Source organism: Rattus norvegicus, chromosome 4, assembly GCF_021556685.1.
Source record: "Rattus norvegicus strain SHRSP/BbbUtx chromosome 4, alternate assembly SHRSP_T2T, whole genome shotgun sequence".
In the NCBI taxonomy this organism is placed as follows: domain Eukaryota; kingdom Metazoa; phylum Chordata; class Mammalia; order Rodentia; family Muridae; genus Rattus; species Rattus norvegicus.
In genome coordinates this window covers 116,791,142-116,814,341 of record NC_141537.1, presented here as the reverse complement: position 1 = coordinate 116,814,341, position 23,200 = coordinate 116,791,142, and the positions used below count along the sequence as shown (strand labels likewise).

The window sequence follows — 23,200 nt, the reverse complement described above, 5'->3', positions numbered from 1 at the left end:
GGCGTGTGTACGGTCTAGAGAGCGCGTCTTTGAAGGGACTACATTTCCCGGCATACACTGTAAGGATACCGGCATGCCTTGCTTCTCCTAGACGGCTTGCTGGGCTCCAGAAGACCGCCTCTGAGTAGGGCGGGCGTGGAGAGCCGAGGCGGAGCAGATGGCTGCGCTGAAGGCGGGGCGGGGTGCAAACTGGAGCCTTCGGGCATGGCGGGCTTTGGGGGGCATCTTCTGGAGGAAGGGCCCCCTGTTAGCCCCTGACCTCCGGGCTCTGCTGACGTCAGGAACTCCTGACCCTCAGGCCCGGATGACTTATGGGACCCCCAGTCTCCCGGCCCGGGTGCCTTTGGGGGTCCTTGCATCACGGGCAAATCTGACGTCTGGGACCCCGGATCTCTGGGTACGACTGACTGTGGGGACTCCAGGCTCTAGTGACCAGGAGGACTGCGGGAGCCCTGGAAGCCGTCGGCGCGAATGGCTAGCGGTGGCGTTGGGCGCAGGGGGTGCAGTGCTGCTGCTGTTGTGGGGTTGGGGGCGGGGTCCTTCCACGGTGCTGGCTGCTGTTCCTGCTCCGCCACCCACCTCTCCCCGGAGCCAGTACAATTTCATCGCAGACGTGGTGGAGAAGACAGCCCCTGCTGTGGTCTATATCGAGATCCTAGACCGGTAATGGTGAAGTTGACCAGGTGGTGTTGAAACCAAATGCCGGAAAGGCAAGGGAACAGGATAGGGTGGAAGCTGCAGTGTAATCGGTGCTTTCCCCATCCCAGGCACCCTTTCTCCGGCCGTGAAGTCCCCATCTCAAACGGTTCAGGATTCATAGTGGCTTCAGATGGGCTCATCGTAACCAACGCCCACGTGGTGGCTGATCGGCGCCGAGTGCGAGTGAGGCTACCTAGCGGAGACACTTATGAGGCCATGGTCACAGCTGTGGATCCTGTAGCAGACATTGCCACATTAAGGATTCAAACCAAGGTGGGAATGGAGTAGGCCAGATCTGATGGCAGCAGTTTACTTCCTTCCGTCTTAAAATGACCAGTTTTGGTGTACTCATTTCCCTTAAGGAGCCTCTTCCCACACTGCCCCTCGGCCGCTCCGCTGATGTCCGGCAAGGGGAGTTTGTTGTTGCCATGGGAAGTCCCTTCGCTCTGCAGAACACCATCACGTCCGGCATTGTCAGCTCTGCTCAGCGACCAGCCAGGGACCTGGGGCTCCCTCAGACCAACGTGGAATACATTCAGACCGATGCAGCTATTGACGTGCGTCCTGAGAGGAGGGAAATTAGGTGCTAGGTGGGAATTGGGGGCAACAGCTGTCAGGTATGATCACCAGCTGACACCAGCTGACACGTGGTGACTGGGCCTGTAGCAGAGGTTGGTCTGCAAAATGCAGCCACTCTAGTTCATGCTAGGAATGGAATTCGAAGTATTTCCCTAACCCTGTTTATGACCACAGTCTTAAAATTCCCAGAGGCATGGAATTCCAGATCTTTTTGATGTTTTCTTTCATTTTATCTCACAGTTTGGAAATTCTGGTGGTCCCCTGGTTAACCTGGTGAGTGCCCATGTTCTAAGAATGCATGCCCCACAGGTCAGTGTGGGAAGTGTGTGTTATCCTCTGATTCAGGGAGTTTTAGCTAAGTCTCTAGCCTCTTGTTCGTCTCCTCATAGTCAGACAGACCCCTGTCCCCAAATCCTTGCTACTCTTGTTCAGGTGCCCCCATCCTCTGCCATCTGTGTGGGCTAGGGGATGGGGCTGTGTCCCTGCAGGATGGGGAGGTGATTGGAGTGAACACCATGAAGGTGACAGCTGGAATCTCCTTTGCCATCCCTTCTGATCGCCTTAGGGAGTTCCTGCATCGCGGGGAGAAGAAAAGTGAGCCTGTCTTACAGGGAAAGGGATTCCTTTAAAATGGAGGAGGGGACCCAAGGGAGGGGCATTCATCAGGACTTGGTGTAGAGGGGTCTAACTGGTAGGAAGTAAGGGAAAGAATGAAGCTGGTGGGCTCATGTTCTCTTTACAGATTCCTGGTTTGGAATCAGTGGGTCCCAACGCCGCTACATTGGAGTGATGATGCTGACTCTGACCCCCAGGTATACATATATATAGGACCCATGTTCTCAGTGGTGCACCTCTTGGCTTTTGCTCCTATGTTTGTCTTTAATATTAGCTGTTGTCTCTGTCACAGAGCTGCTCCCTCTCATCATAACTTTCTCACCTATGCATCTCGTACCCTTCAGTAGACTGAGTACATCCTGTTATTACCATAATGTAAAGCCTCCATTGCCCTAGCATTGAGGAACGATCTCTCCCACCTCTAGTTATCCTTCTAGACAGCTCATCATTTCCTCAGAGTGACTTTGACTTTCCACTTCTATGTCTCAACTTTATTTCATACAGTTGTAGGGCCCACCCTTCTAGGCTTAGCTTAAGTTCTACCCCTTCCTTACCGTAGAATTTCAGAGTGACAGAAGTGAAGTTGATTCAACACTGTGTATCTTTTGAAATTAGCTGTCTTTTTTTTTTTTTTTTTTTTTTGGTTCTTTTTTTTTTTTTCGGAGCTGGGGACCGAACCCAGGGCCTTGCGCTTCCTAGGTAAGCGCTCTACCACTGAGCTAAATCCCCAGCCCCAGTTAGCTGTCTTTTATGTGTGTATCCTACTTCCTAAGCTCTAGAAGGCAGAAAGTGAACTGTCAAGATGGGAGAGGGCCTGTGTGTTGCTAACAGAGTGGTCTGTACCCTTCCAGCATCCTTGCTGAGCTACAGCTCCGAGAGCCAAGTTTCCCTGATGTTCAGCATGGTGTCCTCATTCATAAAGTTATCCTGGGCTCCCCTGCACACAGGTGATGTGGCGCCTGCTCGGTGGGGTGGGTTGGGTGGGGTGGGGTGGTGTGGATGTATCCTTGAACTCAGCTGTCCACTCCTTCCTTGCCCTGTCCGTCCTCCACAGGGCTGGCCTGCGGCCTGCTGATGTGATCTTGGCCATTGGGGAGAAAATGATACAAAATGCTGAAGATGTTTATGAGGCTGTTCGAACCCAATCACAGCTGGCAGTGCGGATCCGGCGTGGACCAGAAACGCTGACCTTATACGTGACCCCAGAGGTCACAGAATAACTGGATTGGCAAGGGTTTGAAGCTCTTGCTCTGATTTCCTCCTTGCTTTTCTAGTCTAGGTTCTGAACGCATGTGGGAAGAGGAGGAGTGACTAGACCTACGGAGGGCAGGTCCCTCTAACCACTGCAGCAGTCCTGGGCTCTGAAGAACACATTTTATATAAAATAAAATTATACCTAGCAACATGTTACAGTCAAACATGGGGGGGGGGGCTGGATCTTTTCCCCACCAAATGGCTGGAGGTAACGCGGTACTTAGGAGAACTTAGAGCTATGGGAGCTGACCCTCTTGATCTCCCCTAGTCAAGAGAATGAGCTGCTGCCATCCTGTATGGGGCAGTTCTTTGTGGTGTGTTCTGTCTACTGCTGGGTCTGTTGGCTGATTATCCATGCTTGGCCAAAGGTAATGCCAGCTGACCAAGTAAGGGAGGCACCAACTTCTCTTCAACAGTTCATCATTTGTAGTGCGCCTGCTGACATCAGGGGTTCTTGTGGTAAGCTCCTGAGGTAATGGCAGCCTCAGACCCCTGCCATTGGGGGCCAGTGGTGGTTTGCAGAGAGGGCGGTAGCATTTTAGACAATCTGGTTACTGGTCTGGCCTGGGTAGCGCTCAAACCTCCTGTTGGCTTCTTCACTGAAGGCATCACCTGCAGAGAAGACAGGCACTATTGAGGGGCTGTCCCTGCACAGAGGCAGGAGCGCATACCCGTTATGGGCAGTGGTGACAGGATGGAAGTGTATCCCTCCTGCCCTGCATTCACCCTTCCCGTCATCTACCAATGTGGCAGTTGTGCACCCAGATGCGATGCCCGTCGTATTTGCAGTTGCACTTCATAGCATTGTTGGTGAAGTCACTTTCTGCTACCTCAAAATTTGGGTTGATAACCACCTGTGAGTGAGGAAGAACACTGGCGTGACCTAGCTGGCGTGACTAGCTGCACTCCTACGGGTCATCACCCACCCCAAACCCCAGTATCTGAGAGGCCAGGCAGATGCCAGACACCTGAAGAATGTAGTTTCCTGGTTTCACATCTGTGATGTCAATCCACTGACAGTCAATGTCATGCCTGTAGAGGTCCCAGCATCCCACAGTGATGCCCTGCTCTCCAAAGTTGGCACACTCATATCTCTTGGAGACATCTGAAGGGAGTGTTATATGTCAGTGAAGGGCAAAGCTATGCCTGGGTTTAAGTCCACTCTGGCCCCAACTCACCCTCCTGACACTCAGTGTCTTCTAGACAGAAACTAGCTTTGTGGCCCTCAGCCACCTTGGTGCCGTTGGGGGTCAGGATATCATAATGAGTGAAGATGTCCATGCTGTGGTAATGCCTGTGGGAAAGGGAACTCGTGATTTTTCCCCACATCCCAGCAGGCTTCTCACACCCCTGCAGCCTTGCCTTGCTCTCTGGGCCCCTCCTGCCCTCTCACCCGTGACACTCATGCCACACCCAGGAATGGCGCCCAGCCTTGGGCCTAAAGTCAGCTCTTCCTAGGTTGTGGATCTGGGAAGAGAATCGGAGCAGACGCCTGTGGCCGTAGGGCCAGTTAGCTGAGCGGGCGGAGCTTGCCAGGCAGTTCTCTTCAGCAGCACAGTACAACATGTGCAACGGTCGGTCTTCAATATAAGCAGTCTCCTGTACCAGTGCTGAGTGCAGCAGCAGATCCGAAGCAGCTATGTGAGAGAGTGATGGTTACCATGGAGGGTGCTTCCAGCTCCTGGGAGACTGGTGGGTCACAACACAGCCCCTCCAAACAAGCCCCTCTAGCTTATACTACTCACTCTCAGAACAGATGACTCCTGCAGTGAAGCGGGTGCCTGTCCTCTTGCAGGTGACGTGGGTGTTGTGGTGAGCACATTGGTTCAGGGACAGCTCAGACCCTGTGCAACGTACTCCGCTCATCACCACCTCAGTTACATTCCCCGAGTCCCAGTACCAGGTCTCCTGGGGATGTAGGAAGATCTTTCAGTGAGGCCATAGGTTCTGGTTTCCACAGTCCTTGTTTCGGTTTCCTCTTCTCCCTACTTACCTGCAGGCCGTGGTTGGCGTAGCCAAGACCAAGTTGCCTACAGGCCACCATGGCCTCCAGTGTTCCCCAGTCATCCCCACAGATGAGGCCCCAGCGTAGATGCCCAGGTACCCCTATTTGCACCTCGACTCGCCCTTCGTATCGACTGCGGCCCCCACTGAGTCGGATCTGTAGAGGCATAGAGGGGAAGTGCAGGGGGAGCTTTGGGGATGGCAGTCTAGAGCAGGGAGCAGGGGCAGAGAAAGGGCTCACAAAGGGCAGGGTTGTGTGGGAGCTGAGGGACGTCCGGGCCTGGGTAAAGACCTAAAGTAGAACGTAGAATGTATGACTGACCTTGGTCTCCACCCCAGTGTAGGGGAGGTTGCACCGGACAGCTGCATCCTGGCTATGGGAACAGTCCTCAGCTGTGATGTTCTTAGAGGGGCATTTCCAAAGGGAGGGTTCCTGGCCAGAGCACCGAACTTCACTCAAGTGGATGGCACCCATGCCTAGAGTCAGAAGTCAAGGCTGAGGAGGTTGTAACTAGACCAGAGTCCAGAGGACTCTATACCTTCCCAAGGAATGTACCCCAAGAAGTGTGAATATCCTCTCCCCTCACCCTGCCCCATGCGGGCACCACTCAGGGCTTCTCGGGCAGTGCCAAAGCCCAGCTCTCGACACACTACACTGGCTGCCTGCAGATCCCACTTTCGGTCACAGACTGTTCCCCATGTGCCAGCCTTCAGGACTTCCACTCGGCCTTCTCCAGGGTGGGCACCGCCCTTTAGACGCACACTGGCCTGTAGAAGAAAGACATGTCCAAAGAGGTGGATGGAAACATTGGTTTGGGGAGACCAGGGAGCTGAATGAGGTTTTTATGATAGTAGCTGGCATTGGGTATGTGGCACAGCCACTGGAAAGTTCCCTGTCTTCAAAGGTCAAGGGTATGCTTAGTAAGTAGAGGCCAGGCTATGGAGTTCCCACCATGCATGGGGAAAGGTCATGCTCACTATCTTGGGCTGGAGTGTGTAGCTGAATGGTAAGTTTGCTGTGTGTGTGTGTGTGTGTGTGTGTGTGTGTGTGAGAGAGAGAGAGAGAGAGAGAGAGAGAGAGAGAGAGAGAGAGAGAGAGGCCTGAGGTTCAATCCCCAGTACTGCTGAATGAAAACATTCCTTGTCTTACATACCTCCCCTTGAGGCTTAGAATGTTGCTGCTTCTTCTGACCAGTAGAGGTGGCATAAAGAGGGCCCAGCATACAGCTCACCACTGCAGGGCTCCCACCAGCACATCTGGTGGTGTCATTGGCACGATAGAACTCCAGAGAGCAAAGGGAGAGGTGGGCTTCTGTGCCCACACATGCCACGCTGTGTAGACCAAAGGAGTGTTGCTTCTTCTGGGCCAGCATCCTATGGGGACAGGAGTGAGGTGCAGTTCTAACCCGCCTGCCCCACAGCCATCTGCCAATTCACTTCCCTGCCATCCCCCAACCTCTCATGGCCTCTTATCCCTTTTTTTCCCCTACTGTGTTTTCCTTGCCGGGAGACAAGAATTGTCTAGTGTGTACTATGAAAGAGCTTTGGCTGCCCAGTCAGGGTCCCCTGGAGACCTGCAAACAGAACCCTAAGGGTGGCCCTATGGGCAACCTTGTTCTTTTTTTGTATTTTGAGACAGTGTTTCTCTCTGTCCTAGGTTGCCCATAGAGCAGTCTGGCCTTGACTTCATAGAGCTCCGCCTACCCCTGCCTTCTCCTAGAGTGCTGGGATTAAAGGCATGCACCACCACCCCACAGCTGTAACCTTGTTCTTAATGACATAAAGGCAGGTTGAGGCCATTTAGGTCATTAAGAGACCAAGGTAACCAAGCAGGTCTAACGGGAAGCCCACATCTAACGGGAAACCAGAAAGATGGCTCAGGAGGGGCTGGCACAAAACCGGCCTGAACGGCTAGTGAGCAGACCCTTCTATTATGCTGTGACTGGACAAGCCAACTGAAGATGAGCTAGGTTGCAAATTACTGAGGAAGTCTGCATCTAAATGGCTTCTCAGAGGCCAGGGGGGCTTCCAGGTTAGAGGCCCTGTCCTTATATGACAGCTCCAGCAAGAATGGACTAGAAGAACTGGTGGTGGCTTTCTGGAACGAAGACAAATGCAAGACAGACAGACGTTGGAGGGACTCCATGGCTAAAGAGGAGAGGTAGCTATGGGTGTCCAATGGCAAACAGACGTCTTAATGAGGTAGTCATGCTTGTGCAAATTCCACTGAGCATTGTCCCACAGCCAGCTGAGCAGAAAATAGGGCAAAACTGGAGATGTTAACATTGTAGAGTGCCTGAGAGAGGAGGGAACTTGTAGGTACTAGCAGAACAAGAGCTTGCCGCTAGGCGATTGGGAGGGAGAACTCTCTTCCCAGAAAGGCTGGGTGGGGCTCAGGGAGACAGGAAAGCAAAGGGTTGTGTGGGTGGAGTAGGTCCAAGAGGTTGATTTAATTGCAGTTTGGTGCCCTATCCCTGACATTAGAGAAAAGAGGGAATGTAACAGTTTAAAGCTAGGAAGACAAGAGGGGAAGGTATTTATGAACAAAACAGGAAAAGGGCTGGACCACAGTAGCCCACGGCTTTAATCCCAGCACTCCAGAGTCAGAGGTAGGTGAATCTCTGAGTTCAAAGCCAGCTTGGTCCACATAGTGAGTTCCAGGGCAGCCAGAGCTACACAGAAGTCCTGTCTCAGAAAACAAACACAAAACAAAACACAAAACAGGCAAAGGAGGCTGGAGACTTTACAGAATGAAAGCATTTGGAAGCCCAGAATAAACGGATCCTGAAAACCAAAGAGATCAGGTGCTGTTTGGCTGAAAATCAAAGTCAGGCCATCACAGGAAGACATCTAACTTCCAACTCTCTCTCTTACTCTCTCTTATAACCAATAAAAACATCAGTGCATGCTGAGGGTCAGAGGAGGAACCAAAGAATATTTGTGTTGGGCAAAGAGACCTAAGCCAAAGAGGATTGCAAGAACTTGCACTCATCAAATTCTGAGCTCTTCCACAGTAACCAGGGACAGAAGCCCACTCAGGAGGCATATCGTAGGGTGTGCTGGGGAACTGGAGCTTGCTGAGGGGTAGAGGGGAGGATGAAAGAGATGCTCCTGGCCTCATCACAAGTTATCAGGGAAGTCTCAGGGGTGTTGCTGACTTCCTTTTAAAGACAAGTTAGATGGAAGGGTTGGAAGTCTCTTTTTCCCTGGAATTCTGAGGGAGTCCGGGAAGAAAATATGCAGTTGGATGACTAGCGGGCCCTCCACACCAGGTAAACTGTAATGTTTACTTAAAAATCACTTCAATAATGTGGATATACATGTGTAGAGTTGCCTAATGTGGGTACTGGGAATTGAACTCAGATCCCCTGGAAGAGCAGTCCACACTTAACCATTGATCCCAAGTGGGATCCATAGGCCATCTCTCCAGCTCCTGGTAATATTTACTTAAAAAAAAAAAAGTAGAACTTAGAAGCACTCATCAGATAAAGCAGGATGAGAACACTGATCTCTTGGGCACTCGGTGATCTCATGGGGAAAGGCAGGCACAGGACAGAGTGTTGGATTGCCTACTGGAGTTCATGGAAGGAGAGCACACGGGCAAGAAACCCAAGTCCTGTGACTAACACAGTCCCCAGAGACTCACAACACAGTGCCTTACTTCCCGTCTCTGGAAGGATCTGGAAGGTGTTTGTCACAGCTGCCATTCCACCTGTCATCAGCTCTGTCAGTCTAACAGGCCTGCCCTGCACGCTTTCCTGGTCAGAACCCTGCCCCTGCCCCTGTCTCTGCCCCTGCCTGCCCTGCTTCCTCTCTGCTTCCAACCCCAACCTCATTTACCTCTTACTTGGCCCTCTGCCCAATTGGGGCTTGTGTTTGACTTTAAACTTGTTGATTGTTCTGCAAAAGGGAGAAAGATGTTGGTAGAGGCAGTTATTGGGCATATGGCCTGGGAAAAGTGAAGCATTCTGCTTTTAGAAGGACCCTTTGTTGACAGTACGGGGAGGGCAACTGATTTCCCTGCACGCAAAGACTGCTGAATGCCAAGCAGGGCATACAGTCAGCAACTCCTGAGGCTCACTGGAATCAGTGCCACTAAAGGCAAATCTAATTATGGAAATCCAGGTGAGGGAGAGGAGAGGAGGTCGGCGGAAGGTCAATGGAGGAGAGAGTGGAATTGTTCCTCAACCAAGGGAGTTGTGCTGAGAGTGGGTGTGGGTGGGGAGAAGGAGGGATGCAAGGGCTGAGGCTGCAGTGTCTCCTCAGCTGTTCCTACATAGCATCCTCCTCCCAGTCCCTAAGAGCAAAGCTCACCCTTTCCCATGCTTGCTTCCCACCCTCCCCTGGGAGCTGCCATTCTTTAACTACATTCCTAACCCACAGGCTTGGGTTCTGGGATGGACCTGGATAGGTTTCTATCCATCCATCCACCTCCTGAGGCCTCGGGGGCAGACAGGAGGTCCCTGGGGCTCTTGCCCCTTTACCTTCCAGGGGACTTGGGGTGTCGGGCTGAGGCTTTGGCTGCTCGCTTCCTCAACTTTCTGTGAGGGTAAGACAAGATCAAGTCAGGATTGGTGTAGAACCAAGTGGAAAAGGCCAGTGTGGCCAGAACCAGGGGCAAGATCCTAATAGAGAGCTGCCAAGACTAGAGTGTGATGTCATCAGCTACTCTATTGGCCTTGTTTTTTTTTTTTTTTTTTTTTTTTTTTTTTAGAGCTGAGGACCGAACCCAGGGCCTTGTGCTTGCTAGGCAAGCGCTCTACCACTGAGCTAAATCCCCAACCCCTCTATTGGCCTTAGTAGCACAGGAACAGGTGAGTGAACTCAGTGAAGGCCATGGACTCAGAACAGTGCCCCAGTATCGGGACCTTCAGAAATTAGATCAAGGCAGATGAGGAATGAGGGCCGCTGGCTCTGGAGGCTGGTGGAAAACCTCAGGAGAGGGCAGAGGAGGGGGCATGGGGATCTGGAGGTCAGAGAAGCAGCTTGGATCAGGCCCAGGGAGACTGACATCATCTCTTTCCCTCCTCTTTGCGTGTGTGCTTCTTGGGTGGTCTCTCTAAGGAATCCCCTGGCCCTGTCTAGACCTGAGACTGCTGGACCAGGGACTGAGAACATATCTGAGGACATTAGCTTTGACATTTGACTGGGGAATCCTCTTCCTGCCCAAGTTCCAATCCCATAGGCCTGGTTATTCACAAGCTGAGTTCATCTCCCAAGCATGCTTGCAGGAAAGTAAGCCTTACTTCCTTCTTCAAGGGTTTCCTTAAGTCTATTTCTCCTCATTGTCCTTTTAAGTTTGAAGATTTTAATTGCAGCCACTCTTTGTCCTGCGCAACACTTTATATGCCTATCTTGGGGTGTGCAGTGAGCTGGGGTGCAGGGTTGAGGGTCTTGATTACATAGCCCTGGCCAGCCATGAACCAGTCTTGATCCTTCTGCCTTTGCATCACATGTACTGGGGTCACAGAATACTCTGTAGCTAGGCTGGCCTTGAACTCAGAGATCTGCCTGTTGCTGCCTCCCCAGTGCTGGAATTAAAGGTTGCACCACCACCACCGACTGGTCTGCATCTTAGAAAAGAGGTTTATGGTGTTCCCTGTTGACCCCCAGGTTATCGTTTCTTCCTCCATGTTCCTGCCCTGCCATTTCTTTTGAATATTCATGCATTTTGACATAGTATATTGTGTGAAGGTGTACCAGGATTTTATATGTGCATTTTAAAATTTATTTACTCTCTTCCCCTGAGTGTCGTCTAAACTTGTAATTCTCTTGCCTGAGCCTTCCAAGTATCCAGATTATAATCTTTTTTGTTTTTGTAAATTCTATTGTGTGTGTGTGTGTGTGTGTGTGTGTGTGTGTGTGTGTGTGTGTGTGTAGAGCATACGTGTATGCATGTACCCACAGAATTATTTCCTGGAGCTGGAATTACAGGTGTTTGTGAGACCTGATGTGGGAACTGGGAAATAAACTCAAATTCTCAGAAAGAACAGCAAGTACTTTTAGCCAACGAGCCATCTCTCCAGCCCCATAACTATTTCATTTATGAAAACCCATCTGAAAAAGTACAGCCACGGCCTGATCATGTTATCCCACAGACATCTTCATTGAACTGTCCCTCTTCCCTCCCCCTGGAAACAGGATCTCTGAGTCAGCCTGTAATTCCAGATCCTCCTGCCTTAGGCTCCAGTCTTCTGGGATTGTGGATGAATACCACCATGTCTAGCTTCACTGAACACATTACTGTCACTTGACATGGTAGCATACACCTTTAGTCCTAGCACTTAAGAGGCAGAGGCAGAGGCAGAGGCAGGTAGATAGATCTCTTCTGAGTTTGAGGCCAGTCTGGTCTATATAGTGAGTTTTAGGACAGCTATGTAAAGAGACCCTGTCCCTCCCCAAAGAAACCAACCAACCAACCATCCAACCAACCATCTAGCCACTTTACTGTCTTTTCCCATCACCTTTCTTAGACAAGTCTGGCAGATCTGTGACCACAGCCTGTGGGTCTGTAATGTGGTGCCTGTCTACCTCCATTATCATTTAGCATCTTTGTGCTCTCCACCCTTGCATGGAGGTCAGTCAGGATGCGCACAATGACACCAATGAGAGTGGCCTCTAAAACCAGGCACGGTGGAAAATCCTGCAGTCCTAGCATTCAGAGCTGAGGCAAGGGGATTACCAGTTGAAGCTGCTACATAGGGGGAGTGTCTTCTATAAGGAAGTGTCTTCTTACATGCACTGAAGCTCTCAGAGCCTCAGCTTCATTACCTGCACAAGAGCAGTAAAGAGTTCGAATACCTATACATTTCCCTTCTAAAATTCTATAGCTTCCGTGTATTCTATAACATCAAAACAAGTTTAAAATTATAAATACAAAGTTAGGCATGGTGGTACACATCTGTAATTTGATAAAAGTTTGGCTTTATCACATGCTCCCCCCGCCCCCAGAAGAGAAGCAAAGAACAAAGCAATCAAAGGAAGCAGCTAATGGATGGCGAGATGCCTTAGTAGGTAAAACTTTCACCATTGGAACCTGGGAACTTGAGTTTGAGCTCAGGAATCCAGCTTAGAAGGAGTTAGCTGACTCTTGAAAGTTATTCTTTGACCTCCCACATGCACTGCCGTGTACAACACAGCACATGAACACACACATGATAATAAACAGCATAAGACAATTCCCGGTCAAAGTGATAATTAGAAGTGGGAAGTTAGGGGCTGGAGAGATGGCTCAGTGGTTAAGAGCACTGACTGCTCTTCCAAAGGTCCTGAGTTCAAATCCCAGCAACCACATGGTGGCTCACAACCATCTGTAATGAGATCTGATGTCCTCTTCTGGTGTGTCTGAAGACAGCTACAGTGTACTTACATATAATAAATAAATAAATCTTAAAAAAAAGAAGTGGGAAATTAGAAATGATTAGAAATGTGATTAAATGCCCCCCCTCCCCTGCCAGCTGGGCATGCTGATGCAGGCCCAGAGTCCTGGACTTGGGAGGTGGAGGCAGAAGGATCAGGAGTTCTGGGCCAGCCAGGGATATCCAAGATATGGTTTCAAATGAAACCAAAACCACCTTGGGGGTGGCAGGAGAAAGTGGCTCAGCACATAAAGGACTGATGACCTGAGTTCAATCCCTGGACCCCACATAGGAAAGAAGTCGTCCTCTGACTTCCATTTGCTCACAGTGGCGCTCAAAATAAATACAATGTGATAAAAACCAAAACAGCAAAATGAAACCTCTGCTCAAAACCCTCCAATGGTCCTTCCACTGAAGAGTAAAGCCGCTATCTCCCACATGACCCTCCTGGACCTGGTTCACCAAACCTTCCTTCCATCTCCTGTCTCAGGTCACCTGACATGCTCTATGTTCACTAAGCTCCAGGCACACCGAGGTGAAGACAATGCCTTCTCTCCACCCCTGTCTCATAGAATTTCTGGTCTTCACCTATATGTCTGCATAGTTGTGCCCCCACCTCCTTTAAACTCTCCCTCACGTGATGTCTACTCAGAAAGGCTTTCCCTCAGCCCTTTTACTTCCTTATCCACACTGCATACTACTGAGGCAGGCAAGGGTGGGGACAGCTCAGCAAACTGGAATTCTAGGGGGCTTGAGCTCCACATGATGCATCCCCTTCTCAGCAAAACTCTGAGCATCCCGGGACCCACACCTGTATCTTGCTGCATGCGCCCTTGTCTCTAAACAAAGCAACTGGGTCACTCTGCCGCAGCTGACCCAGGAACCCTTAGCGACTCCCTTTTTGGAGCAAACACATCCTGACGAATACTCAGGAAGAAGGGCACTGAGCCTATCCAGCGTAGGTAGGGGTGGGAGCCAGTGCAGTGAGGTACACTGTATTCTCTGAATATACTTGGAGAGAAAGCCCTGATCTACCACCTCATGCCCATGCACGATCATCGGTGTACGTATTGATTAACATCAGACGCATTGTGGGGAAAGCTATGAACAGTAACCAGAGGTTTTATATAACCTAAGTCTGTCAATCGAAATAGGAAACTGCCCACAGTTCATCCCTTAACCACCAGTCCTTCTCCTGGACCCACAGAAGGGAGTCATGGGTGGTGGGTGAACAGGTGACCTCGAGGACTCTAGCTCAGGTAGCCTGATGCTTGCTCTCTTGCAGCCTACCTGTCCCATACTCCACACTACCCTTGAATAAAATCCTTTCCCACTTGGCTGTTTGCATGAGCTCTTCCCATGCCAGGAACCTGGTTCTGGTGGAGGCCACGCTAACACTGCCATCCTTCTATTTTCTAAGCTCACTCATTTTCTTGTTGTCCCCTGGTCCCCAGAGGAGGGATGATTGTGCTTAGTGTGGAATCACCAAAGCCTACAATAGAAGGTGGCACACAGTGGAGCATCAAATAAATGCTTGATGAGTGACTCTTTAGGTCTTGTTCGGTCCATCCTCTCCTCTTAGAAAAGCTTGGGCTTTCAATCCTACAACTGTTTATAACCTGCTGTTTGGATTCTGCACTTGATCTTAGCCAAAATGCAGAGAAACGATTGGTGTTTGGATTCTGAAAGACAAAGCCAGAGCTCAATGCAAGGAACCCAGCCAGAGATGGATGCCAGTACGGACACACTACTGCACACAGCTTTGTAAAAGGCTATCAGTCTGCAGGTGACTCAACCGTGTTCCTCAGGGCAGAAAGAACAAAGGTATGTTTGGGCACCCACAGTAAAGGAAATTCTGTCAAATATGGAAATGAGTGGATGTTACAGAGTGTATTGATTTTAGAAAGAAACAAAGTTTTCTTACTCTACAGATGAATGCTACTTGAGAGGAAGTTGCTAAGGAAAACATAGCACAATTCTTAGAGATCTAAAATTATTGGAATAATAAAATTACACTCAAACCTATGATAGTGTTCTGTGGAGGAGTACTAGAGACAGCTGTGAACACAGTTTATCTTTTTAGCAAGGCTAAAAAAAACCCTCATAATTTCACTATAGATGAGAGAATGAAATATTGGTTACACCAGTATCTACCATGTCCTACCCAGAGTATACTCAGGTTCAAAGGCAGCTTTACCTGTATTAGAGATAAGACCTGAACCAGTTTTCTATCTCAATGCAAGGAGTGTAAACTTTCCTCAACAGTGACACTTCTACAACACCCTGTCCCCGTCTTAGCAGTGTGCTCCATGAAAAGTCATCTAACCGGCTGTTTATCTCATTTACCAAGTGAGATGCTTCAAGAAGGAAGTCACCCTTTGCACAGCACTCCCTAGGATGACTTGGCGCTGGCCAGTCACAATCTCTGAGGCCCCAGGCGCAGCCTCGCAAAGACATCCTCAGGCACCGCCTCTGACAGGCGGCCGCACCCTTCAAGAACTCTGAACTCTCAAGGCCCCAGGGCCCAGACTCCAAAATTCTGCCTGCCGACCGCTGACGTCACTGGCGCGCACGCGCATTCCGCACCTTGCCTAGCCCTTTCAATTTCTGTGTAGGAAAGCCTCCGGGGTCACGCATGGTTTCCCAGTTGCCTATGTCACAGCAGTTTCCTTGCGTTCCCTCCTGGGCCTCCCACAGTGCCTCACCCTTTCCAAAGACTGAAAACACGCTTAGTCCCCGCACCTGTAGAAGGCCATGTTGACTCTCTTTTCTCCAGGGAAACCCAGCATACCGCAGACTACGTGGCTGTTGTGGGCACTCCAGCCTTTGTCACACACTTGCGACCAGCCTTCAGGAAGCCTGACTTCAACCAGGCCCTCAGTCACAGGCAGGGGTCGCCTGCCCCACTCCACAGCTGGTCGGAGTCGCACTTCCTCCACTTGGAGCTGATGATCCACCTGAGATGGGACCAGACAGAGGCAGGGGAAAAAATCATAGTAGCAATACTATGCCATTCTGAAGGACCCCTGATTGTGTGTGTAAAACCCAATGATGGGACCACTGAAACAGGACTGAGGAAAACGCCAGGTCAGCTGCCTATGTGTGGGATGTGCCCCAGAGTGGGCACAGAGTTAAGCCGTGGCACACAGGGTCTGAAGGCACTAAGGAAGGGGAGCTATAATAAGTCTTCCTGAAGCATGAGGTAGCCTTCCCAATGGAAATGTCTTAGGGAGAGGAAGAAGTAGGAAAGGTATTGGAGGAGAGCAGAAACATGGGGGAGAGGGACAGGTGAACAGGAATGAAACTGGAGAGCTCATGTCAGGTTTAGTAATTCAATGTGAATACTTGAAATAATTGGATTTGAGGGCTAGAACTCTTCCTGAAGACCTGAGGTTCAATTCCCAGGACCCACATGGCAACTCAGAACCACTGCTAGCTCCAGTCCCTTGGGTCCAGTGCCCTCTTCTGGCCTCTCTTCACTAGGCATGCCCGGGGTGCAAAGTTTCCCAGAAATGCACATTATTTTATAAAGGCTTATGGGATACCTTTATAATATCTCTTCTAACCACATATGGCACCGGGCAGTCTTTCGTGCACGAGAGAGAGAGAGAGAGAGAGAGAGAGAGAGAGAGAGAGAGAGAGAGAGAACAAGTGTGTTCTGCAGACCTCAATGACGTTGGAGTCTGAGAAACCGGGAAGGCGCTGGTCCTTGCAGATGACCCCAGCATCCTCGTCATGGGTACAGTCACTGTTTCCCCAGCCCCGGGAGGCACATTCAGTCACACTTCCTTCAGTACCCTTGCAGCTCAGATTGTCCAACCAGATTCGGCCTATGGAGAGGGAGGTGATCGAGAAGTGTTGACAGAGTGATGGTGGCCTCACACAGCCTTGAGGCTAATCCTCTTTGATGAGAAAAAGATGGGGAAGAGACAGGGAACTCCGGAGGGGAAGAGGAAAGAGGGTGTAAGGTTGATGCAAGGTTAGTGGTGATCTGGGACACTGAAGAATTGATTAGGGTAAGATAAAACCAATAACAGAGAATCCACATTTTAATTCTCACTAATATCAACAAGGATTCGTTCAATAACAGCTATCATTAAGTACCTACTATGTGCCAGATGCTTTGCTGTAGTATATATACAACCATTCTTAGGCTGGAGCTGCCAGAAGATTACTTTATATAAATATAGACTGGGGCTCCAAAACATGATGTAATTTGCCTAAGAGTCTGACCTCTCTCACTGATACTTGGGAAGCTTAGATTCTTTCACTTCACCCCGCCGCCTCCCCGGTGGCGTTTTCCTGTATACCTATGTTGCCTACTGCCACAAAAACCCTGTTTTTACTTTCTGGACCATACTGGCTGTCACTGACCACCCAAAGCTGGGAGGAACCTCCAGAAAAGTACGTGTCCCATCCAGCGTTCAGGGCACCTCACGTAGTCTAACAGGGTTTTACCTTTCTGCCTTAGGAGGCCACACAACTATCAGAAAGTCCTTGTGGGTCTTTACAACTTTCCCATGCTAGGTCTTATTCAGTCCTTTGATGCCACCCAGAAAAATCTTCAGCCACGACTGACTGTCCTTCCCGGGTTGAACCCAGCCATCGTGTAATTGCTAAGTGAGGCTCTGTTTGTTTGTTTCTGTGCCAAACTTTTGGTTTCTTTAACTATTCCCCTTGAAAGTGGCTTTCTGAAAGTGGTTTCCTCTCTGCCTTTCTGTCTGTCTGTCTGTCTCCACCTTCCTCCCTCATTCCCTTCTTCTCTCCGGAGGACTGAGTGCAGGGAAAGCACTCGATTTCTGAGCATTTCCACTTTCTACTGTCCCTCTCAAAGTGTTCCCTCCTGACGTTTATTTCAGAAACAGTAGAGCAACTGGGAATGGGGAGGGTGGATGAACAGCAGGTTGTACCCATGTCCATCCACCAATCCTAGTGTAGGTCCATATGGTCTGAGCACTTTCAACCTCAGAGGATTCTGTTCCAACCCTCACATCTGTCAGATTTGCTCCACATGAGTTCCTGCTTGCTGGTTTTAGCTTTGGCTTGGATCCTGATTTTGTCAGCTATAGTGTATGACCCCTTCCAGCTAGGGGACATACAGATACCATTCACCTGCCTTCTTATTATCATTGAGTCAACTGCACTTGGATCATTCAGGGATCCCCTGCATAGCTCTACAGAATCTTACTTTGCAGGGGAGAACTTAACCCCCTCCTCACCGTACACATGGAACACTGGAGGCTCCTGGAAAGTACTGGCTGGCCTCAGGTCACATGGCCCTGAAATTAGTATGTTGGTTTATTGCCTGTGGATTTGCTTAATTCTATCCATTCTTGGTGTCCTATGTCCTTTTGGCTGTGCCACCATGGTACTCTGTTCTTCTCACTGTACTTGAGCTGCACTGAGGTAATGTCTGGGCTAGCCCAGAGCACTGCTCACCTGTTCCTGGGCCGTATTTGGCACTGTGGGTCCAACCGGTGGCTTCTGTGAAGCCCAGCTCCCGGCAGAGGACGTGGGCAGCCTGCAGCGTGAAGTCATCATCACAGATGGTGCCCCATTCGCCGGCTCGCTGTATCTCCACACGGCCCTCATAGGGCTTTCTAGGAAAGCCAGCCAGACGGAACCTCAGCCCCTGGCTTCCTACCTTCTTCTCTGGGTCGGTAGAAGGAGACGGAGACCCCATACTGGAGCTGCACAGAAAGTGCAGCAGCAGTAGTCGCCACGGGCAGCAATAGCACACATTGACAGCTCTCATGGCGGTTAGGGCTCAAGGAGGGGGGGCACTAAGGGACAGAGAAGGAGAGACACATACACACTAAATGAGGGTAGGAACACAAAGAAAACAACACCTAGATTTCGGGCGAGGGAGGGAGACTCTCCTCTTCCTTTGCAAATAATAAGACTTATAACTAGTTGTGGATGTCCCACCATAACCTTCCCCGGTTTGCCCATGATCACCATCGTTACCATCTTCTCTATTTACTTCTATTCATGGGGTGGGTACAGGTTAGAGACCGAGAGTCTGAGGATGGTCTGGATAAACAGAGATATTGAGAAGAGACACAGAGAGGGCGACCCAGACAGGATGTGACAGGAAGGGAGACTGTGGGAACGAAGGGGGGAAACCAGAAAGACACAGGGTGAGAGACACGTTGAATATGGATAGATGATAATTTTAATAAAACCAAAAACTCAAAGCACGCAGTAATGGGGAATGACACAGAGAGGCAAAAACCACGAGGAGAGGGGATCAAAGCCAAGGTGCAAGCACAGGAGAAATGACAGCAGACCCATGCGGTTAGACAGACTCCGATGGCAGCACAGGAAAAGGGAGCCTAGGAGACCTGTCCTGGAGATCTCAGCACTAGGAATGAGAGGAGTCTTGGCAATTTCCTATGGAGGCAGATGCCCAGGCAGAAAGGGCTGAGGCTAAGCAGAGCAGGAGAACCTTCTGCCACCCTCCCTAGCACATGGGCTCCCAAATATGCTGCAGAGTCAGGGGCTCCAGGAGATCTAGACTTCAAGCTGGGCAGGGTTTGGTGTGGAGTTATCCAAGCTCCCTGTAACACCTCTCTTTCTGTCACTGGGCAACCAGAAGCTAGGGCTAGCTCCTTAGCTCAGGCCTTCTGTATCCAAGGCTGAAAACAGTCCTTCCCAGTAAGGGGGGCCCTGAATTGCTTCCCCCAACTCAGACAAGACAGCTTTGTTCTGGGGGCATTTGGCTCCGAAGCCCGGTGTTCAGCTTAGGGCCTACAAACTGCACCCTGAAGTCTCCATCCCCAACAATCCGCTCAGCTCTCTGCTTTGCTGTTTCGCTCCTTTAGCAAGAATAAAACTGTCAGTTGGTTGGCTTCCCCGACTCCATCCCAAATCAGCCTTTCCCCTGGTCCACCATCCTCTCCATCCACAACTCCTCTTCCCGCTGGCCGGCTGTAACTCCCCTACCTTCGACTAGGCAGAACTCCAGAGGCTGGAAGCAGAGTCCTGGTCCTGGAGATTACTTTCAGGACTTCTCAGAAAAAAAGTGTTCGGCCAGGGGAGACTGGACCCCCCCTTCCTCCCCCCTCTTCGTTGGTCCCTCCTACGTCCTCTAGAGCCCTCCCACATTCCGCTTTCTCCCTCCATTCGGGCCAGGCCAGTTCCCTCCTCTAGATCTTCCCCTCCCCTGTGGAGCTGGCTGCAGCCACGCCACCCCCTCCCACTCCTCCGGGCTCAATGAAGCTTTCTTTTCCCGCAGGTTGGGAGGCCAGGCAGCGGCGTTCAGGATGCTGGACTTGCAAATGGTTTCGGGACAGCAGGATGGCCCCTGTGGCCGCAGGAAGCTTTTCAGCCCGTAGCCGTTTCTCCACATCTCCAGCTAGACAGAGTATCAACAGACCAGTCCAATTCCAGAGCTGGACCATGGGAACAAGGTCCCACAAAGAAAACTAATGTCCTGAGGGCCCTCTTGGTCATTATGGCGACCCCAAAGTCCCTGCAGGTGATGTCACGGCCTTCACTCTGATGTCACGTTAAATATATGTCGTCACTCCCAGCTTCCACCCCCAGGCACTAGGGCCTTTAGTTGGTGACCGCGACTTCCCTGAGTAGTGCCACTGTGCGTGCGGTGAGATAAAGGCTCCCCTTGGGTTCTTCCTGACGGCTCGTTTTCCTTCGACCCCTCCGTCCCCGCCCCCCCTCCCCGCATCACCGCCGCAGGGGCCCGGGAGGGGCGGACACGCCTCCGGCACCCTGCAGCCCCGCCCAGCCCCGCCCCCAGGGCCAGGAAGCGCGGAAGGAATCGCCTTGGCCATGGACGGGGCTTTGATGGAGGGTCCGCTTTTTCTGCAGAGTCAGCGCTTCGGGACCAAGGTAGTTTGTTTGTGTCGTGGGGGGATGGCAAAACTCCCCTGGACTAGAAATGGGTGAAAGAATCCAGAAAGAGGGAATGGGCCGGAAGAAGGTCGGAACGGCGCGCGAGCAATCGTAGAGCCCCTAAGACGTTCGTTCCCTTGAAAGTCTCGGGCTGTGCCCTCCTTGGTGCGGATTTGGGATGGCATTATCTTTGGGAAAGTAGCCCAGCCTGGGAATCCCCAGACTCAGATCGGCCTGCGTGGGTCTCTTCTCCCTTGTAGGGCGCATGCTGCCGCTCACTCTCGAGTCTTTCGTTCTTTCCCAGAGGTGGAAGAAAACTTGGGCTGTGCTTTACCCAGCCAGCCCTCACGGCGTGGCGCGGCTGGAATTCTTTGATCACAAGGGGTCGAGCTCTGGAGGGGGTCGAGGCGGCTCTCGCCGTCTAGACTGCAAGATGATACGCCTGGCTGAATGTGTGAGCGTGGTGCCTGTGACTGTGGAGAGTCCCCCTGAGCCCGGCGCCTCTGCCTTCCGCCTGGACACCGCACAACGCTCGCACCTGCTTGCAGCGGACGCCGCATCCAGCACTGCCTGGGTGCAGATTTTATGCAGAACCGCTTTTCCGGTGAGTGTCTGGGGGTGGTCACCCCTGGGCCTAAGGGGCACTGCGAGGATGAAACTACTATAACGGCATTGGACTTCTTGCACCTACCCTAGACCCAAGAGAATTATGTATATGGTCCTCGATGTTCTCTTTTCTGCAGAAAGGCGGCTGGGCTTTGGCTCAGACGGAGAACCCACCTAAGTTTTCTGCCCTGGAGATGCTGGAGAATTCGCTGTACAGCCCCACCTGGGAAGGTATTAGTCTGGCAGAAATGGAGTGGGGTGAAGAGGTGCCCTTGGGGAGATAGTGATTGGAGTCTACCAAGTCCCCAACCTGCCCCGGCGCTCCTTCTCTTCCTGTGTTCTTCCAGGATCCCAATTCTGGGTAACCTCGCAGAAGACCGAGGCTTCTGAACGCTGCGGCTTGCAAGGCTCCTACGTACTGAGGGTAGAAGCTGAGAAGCTGACCCTTCTGACTTTGGGTGCACAGAGTCAAATCCTGGAGCCGCTCCTTTTCTGGCCCTACACTCTGTTGCGACGCTATGGCCGAGACAAGGTGCATGGGGCTGTCTGGGAGGATGACCATCGGGGAGGGCTACTGGGTTGGGTAGCTGTAGGTGACAACTCCATTCCCAGGTAGTCTCTTCTGTGCAGATATACTAAATTGGTCAGACCTGTGACTCATTTCTTTAGACACTCCTAACCTGTTTCCCTCCACACCCTCAGGTAATGTTCTCCTTTGAAGCGGGTCGCCGCTGCCCCTCTGGCCCTGGGACCTTCACCTTCCAGACTGCCCAGGGAAATGACATCTTTCAGGCAGTTGAGGCTGCTATCCAGCAGCAGAAAGCCCAAGGAAAGGTGGGACAGGGACAAGATATCACCAGAACTGACTCCCATGATGGGGAGACAGAGGGGAAGATGGCTCCCACTCCTGTTCCCCAGGAACCCCTGGGCAGCCCTCCAGCCCTATATGCAGAGCCTTTAGACTCCCTGCGAATTCCTCCAGGCCCTTCTCAGGACTCTTTGTATTCAGACCCCCTGGGCAGCACCCCTGCTGGGGCAGGGGAAGGGGTGCAGCGGAAGAAACCTCTCTATTGGGATTTGTATGGGCACGTGCAGCAGCAGTTGCTGAAAACCAAGCTGATAGACTCCAAAGAGGACCCCATCTATGATGAGCCTGAGGGCCTGGCCCCTGCCCCTCTCCGGGGCCTTTATGATCTGCCTCAGGAGCCTAAGGATGCATGGTGGTGCCAGGCTCGGCTGAAGGAAGAGGGCTATGAGCTCCCTTACAACCCCGCCACCGACGACTACGCTGTGCCACCCCCTCGGAGCTCAAAGCCTACCCCTGCCCCCAAGCCACAGGGCTTGATCCTTCCTGAATCTGGTACCACAGCTGGCAGTGGCAGCAAAGGCTCAGATACAGCTCTGTACAGCCAGGTCCAGAAAAGTGGGACCCCAGGGAGATGGGACTGTGGACTCTCTAGAGTAGGGAATGACAGGGTGGGGGTCAAGTCAGAGGGTTCCACCTGAGACAGTTGCTGATAGGAGGTCCATGGGGTGGTGGCACTGAAGATCAGAGAAACCTGAGGGTGGGAGGGGCCGGGGGACCAGAGGAGTCAAGTGATGACCAGTCCCCGGAAGTTGTGGGAGTAGAAGAAACAAGGCTGCTGGACTGACTAGGCCTGTGGGAGAGGTCCACTGGTCAGAGTGAGGACACTTTGGGGAGGCCAGTATGGATCCTCACTCTTGTTCTTTGCCAGATACGTTTTAATTTATAAGGCAAATCTCATTAAAGGTGGCTTGATTGAAAAGGTCTCTGCGCATGAATAGACACTGGGGCAGGCATGCGCTGGGAGGGTGGGGAGGGGTCAAGGGAGGAAGCAGAAATATGTTGGGGACCGTGGAAGGATGAAGGGCCCCAGGGAGGGAAGCCTACAGTGTGGTGATTCACAGCCTGGGTGGTCATAGCCTCTCCTGGGCCGGTCTCTGACTCATTGACCCTGTTGTCTGTTACCTGCCATTCTTAACTCTCCTCTGCTGCCCTTACACCAAGTGTGAGAATTTGGCTGTGCTACAGAAAGGCAGCTGGCACGAGATAAGACACACTTCCCCAGCTCTTAGTGTAATCTAAAGCATAGAAGGCACTTTACCAATGGCAGCCATTTTTCTGTAGTTCGAGGGAGCTATAGAAGGTAGGCAGGCGTGGGGAGAGCAGACTAGGAAGGGAGTGGGGTTCTTTCACACCACCCACTCTC

At 51.5% G+C, this 23,200-nt stretch overlaps 3 protein-coding genes across 10 annotated transcripts; 2 read left to right on the top strand and 1 right to left on the bottom strand.

Moving 5' to 3' along the window:
* Positions 1-101: 101 nt before the first annotated feature.
* Positions 102-3,296, top strand: Htra2 (HtrA serine peptidase 2). 6 transcript variants are annotated; one of them, XR_015685425.1, is made up of 8 exons: positions 102-663; positions 768-972; positions 1,062-1,256; positions 1,519-1,551; positions 1,844-1,872; positions 2,021-2,090; positions 2,745-2,840; positions 2,948-3,296. XR_015685425.1 is itself a non-coding variant. In XM_087656640.1 (8 exons), the coding sequence occupies exons 2-8, from the start codon at positions 916-918 to the stop codon at positions 3,111-3,113; spliced, it is 723 nt and encodes a 240-aa protein (XP_087512766.1). In that variant the 5' UTR covers positions 102-397; positions 768-915; the 3' UTR covers positions 3,114-3,296.
* On the bottom strand, positions 3,254-19,569 carry Loxl3 (lysyl oxidase-like 3). 2 transcript variants are annotated; one of them, XM_087657433.1, is made up of 16 exons: positions 19,455-19,539; positions 17,949-18,292; positions 16,176-16,339; positions 15,252-15,466; positions 9,636-9,692; positions 8,992-9,051; positions 6,306-6,525; positions 5,739-5,919; positions 5,474-5,628; positions 5,141-5,308; positions 4,893-5,055; positions 4,541-4,784; positions 4,326-4,441; positions 4,116-4,252; positions 3,890-4,001; positions 3,254-3,759 (listed from the first exon to the last, which is right to left on the bottom strand). In XM_087657433.1, exons 2-16 carry the CDS (start codon positions 18,262-18,264, stop codon positions 3,686-3,688), a joined length of 2,382 nt encoding a protein of 793 aa, XP_087513559.1. In that variant the 5' UTR covers positions 18,265-18,292; positions 19,455-19,539; the 3' UTR covers positions 3,254-3,685. The 2 variants fall into 2 exon arrangements, with proteins under 2 accessions (XP_087513559.1, NP_001101336.1); NM_001107866.2 differs by lacking the exons at positions 8,992-9,051; positions 9,636-9,692 and having other exon boundaries at positions 19,455-19,569.
* Positions 19,570-20,250: 681 nt separating this feature from the next.
* On the top strand, positions 20,251-22,756 carry Dok1 (docking protein 1). Of its 2 annotated transcripts, none has more exons than XM_087657432.1 (5): positions 20,251-20,360; positions 20,624-20,967; positions 21,107-21,200; positions 21,317-21,501; positions 21,672-22,756. In XM_087657432.1, exons 2-5 carry the CDS (start codon positions 20,629-20,631, stop codon positions 22,473-22,475), a joined length of 1,422 nt encoding a protein of 473 aa, XP_087513558.1. In that variant the 5' UTR covers positions 20,251-20,360; positions 20,624-20,628; the 3' UTR covers positions 22,476-22,756. The 2 variants fall into 2 exon arrangements, with proteins under 2 accessions (XP_087513558.1, NP_001020587.1); NM_001025416.1 differs by having other exon boundaries at positions 20,293-20,360; positions 20,668-20,967.
* Positions 22,757-23,200: the final 444 nt, after the last annotated feature.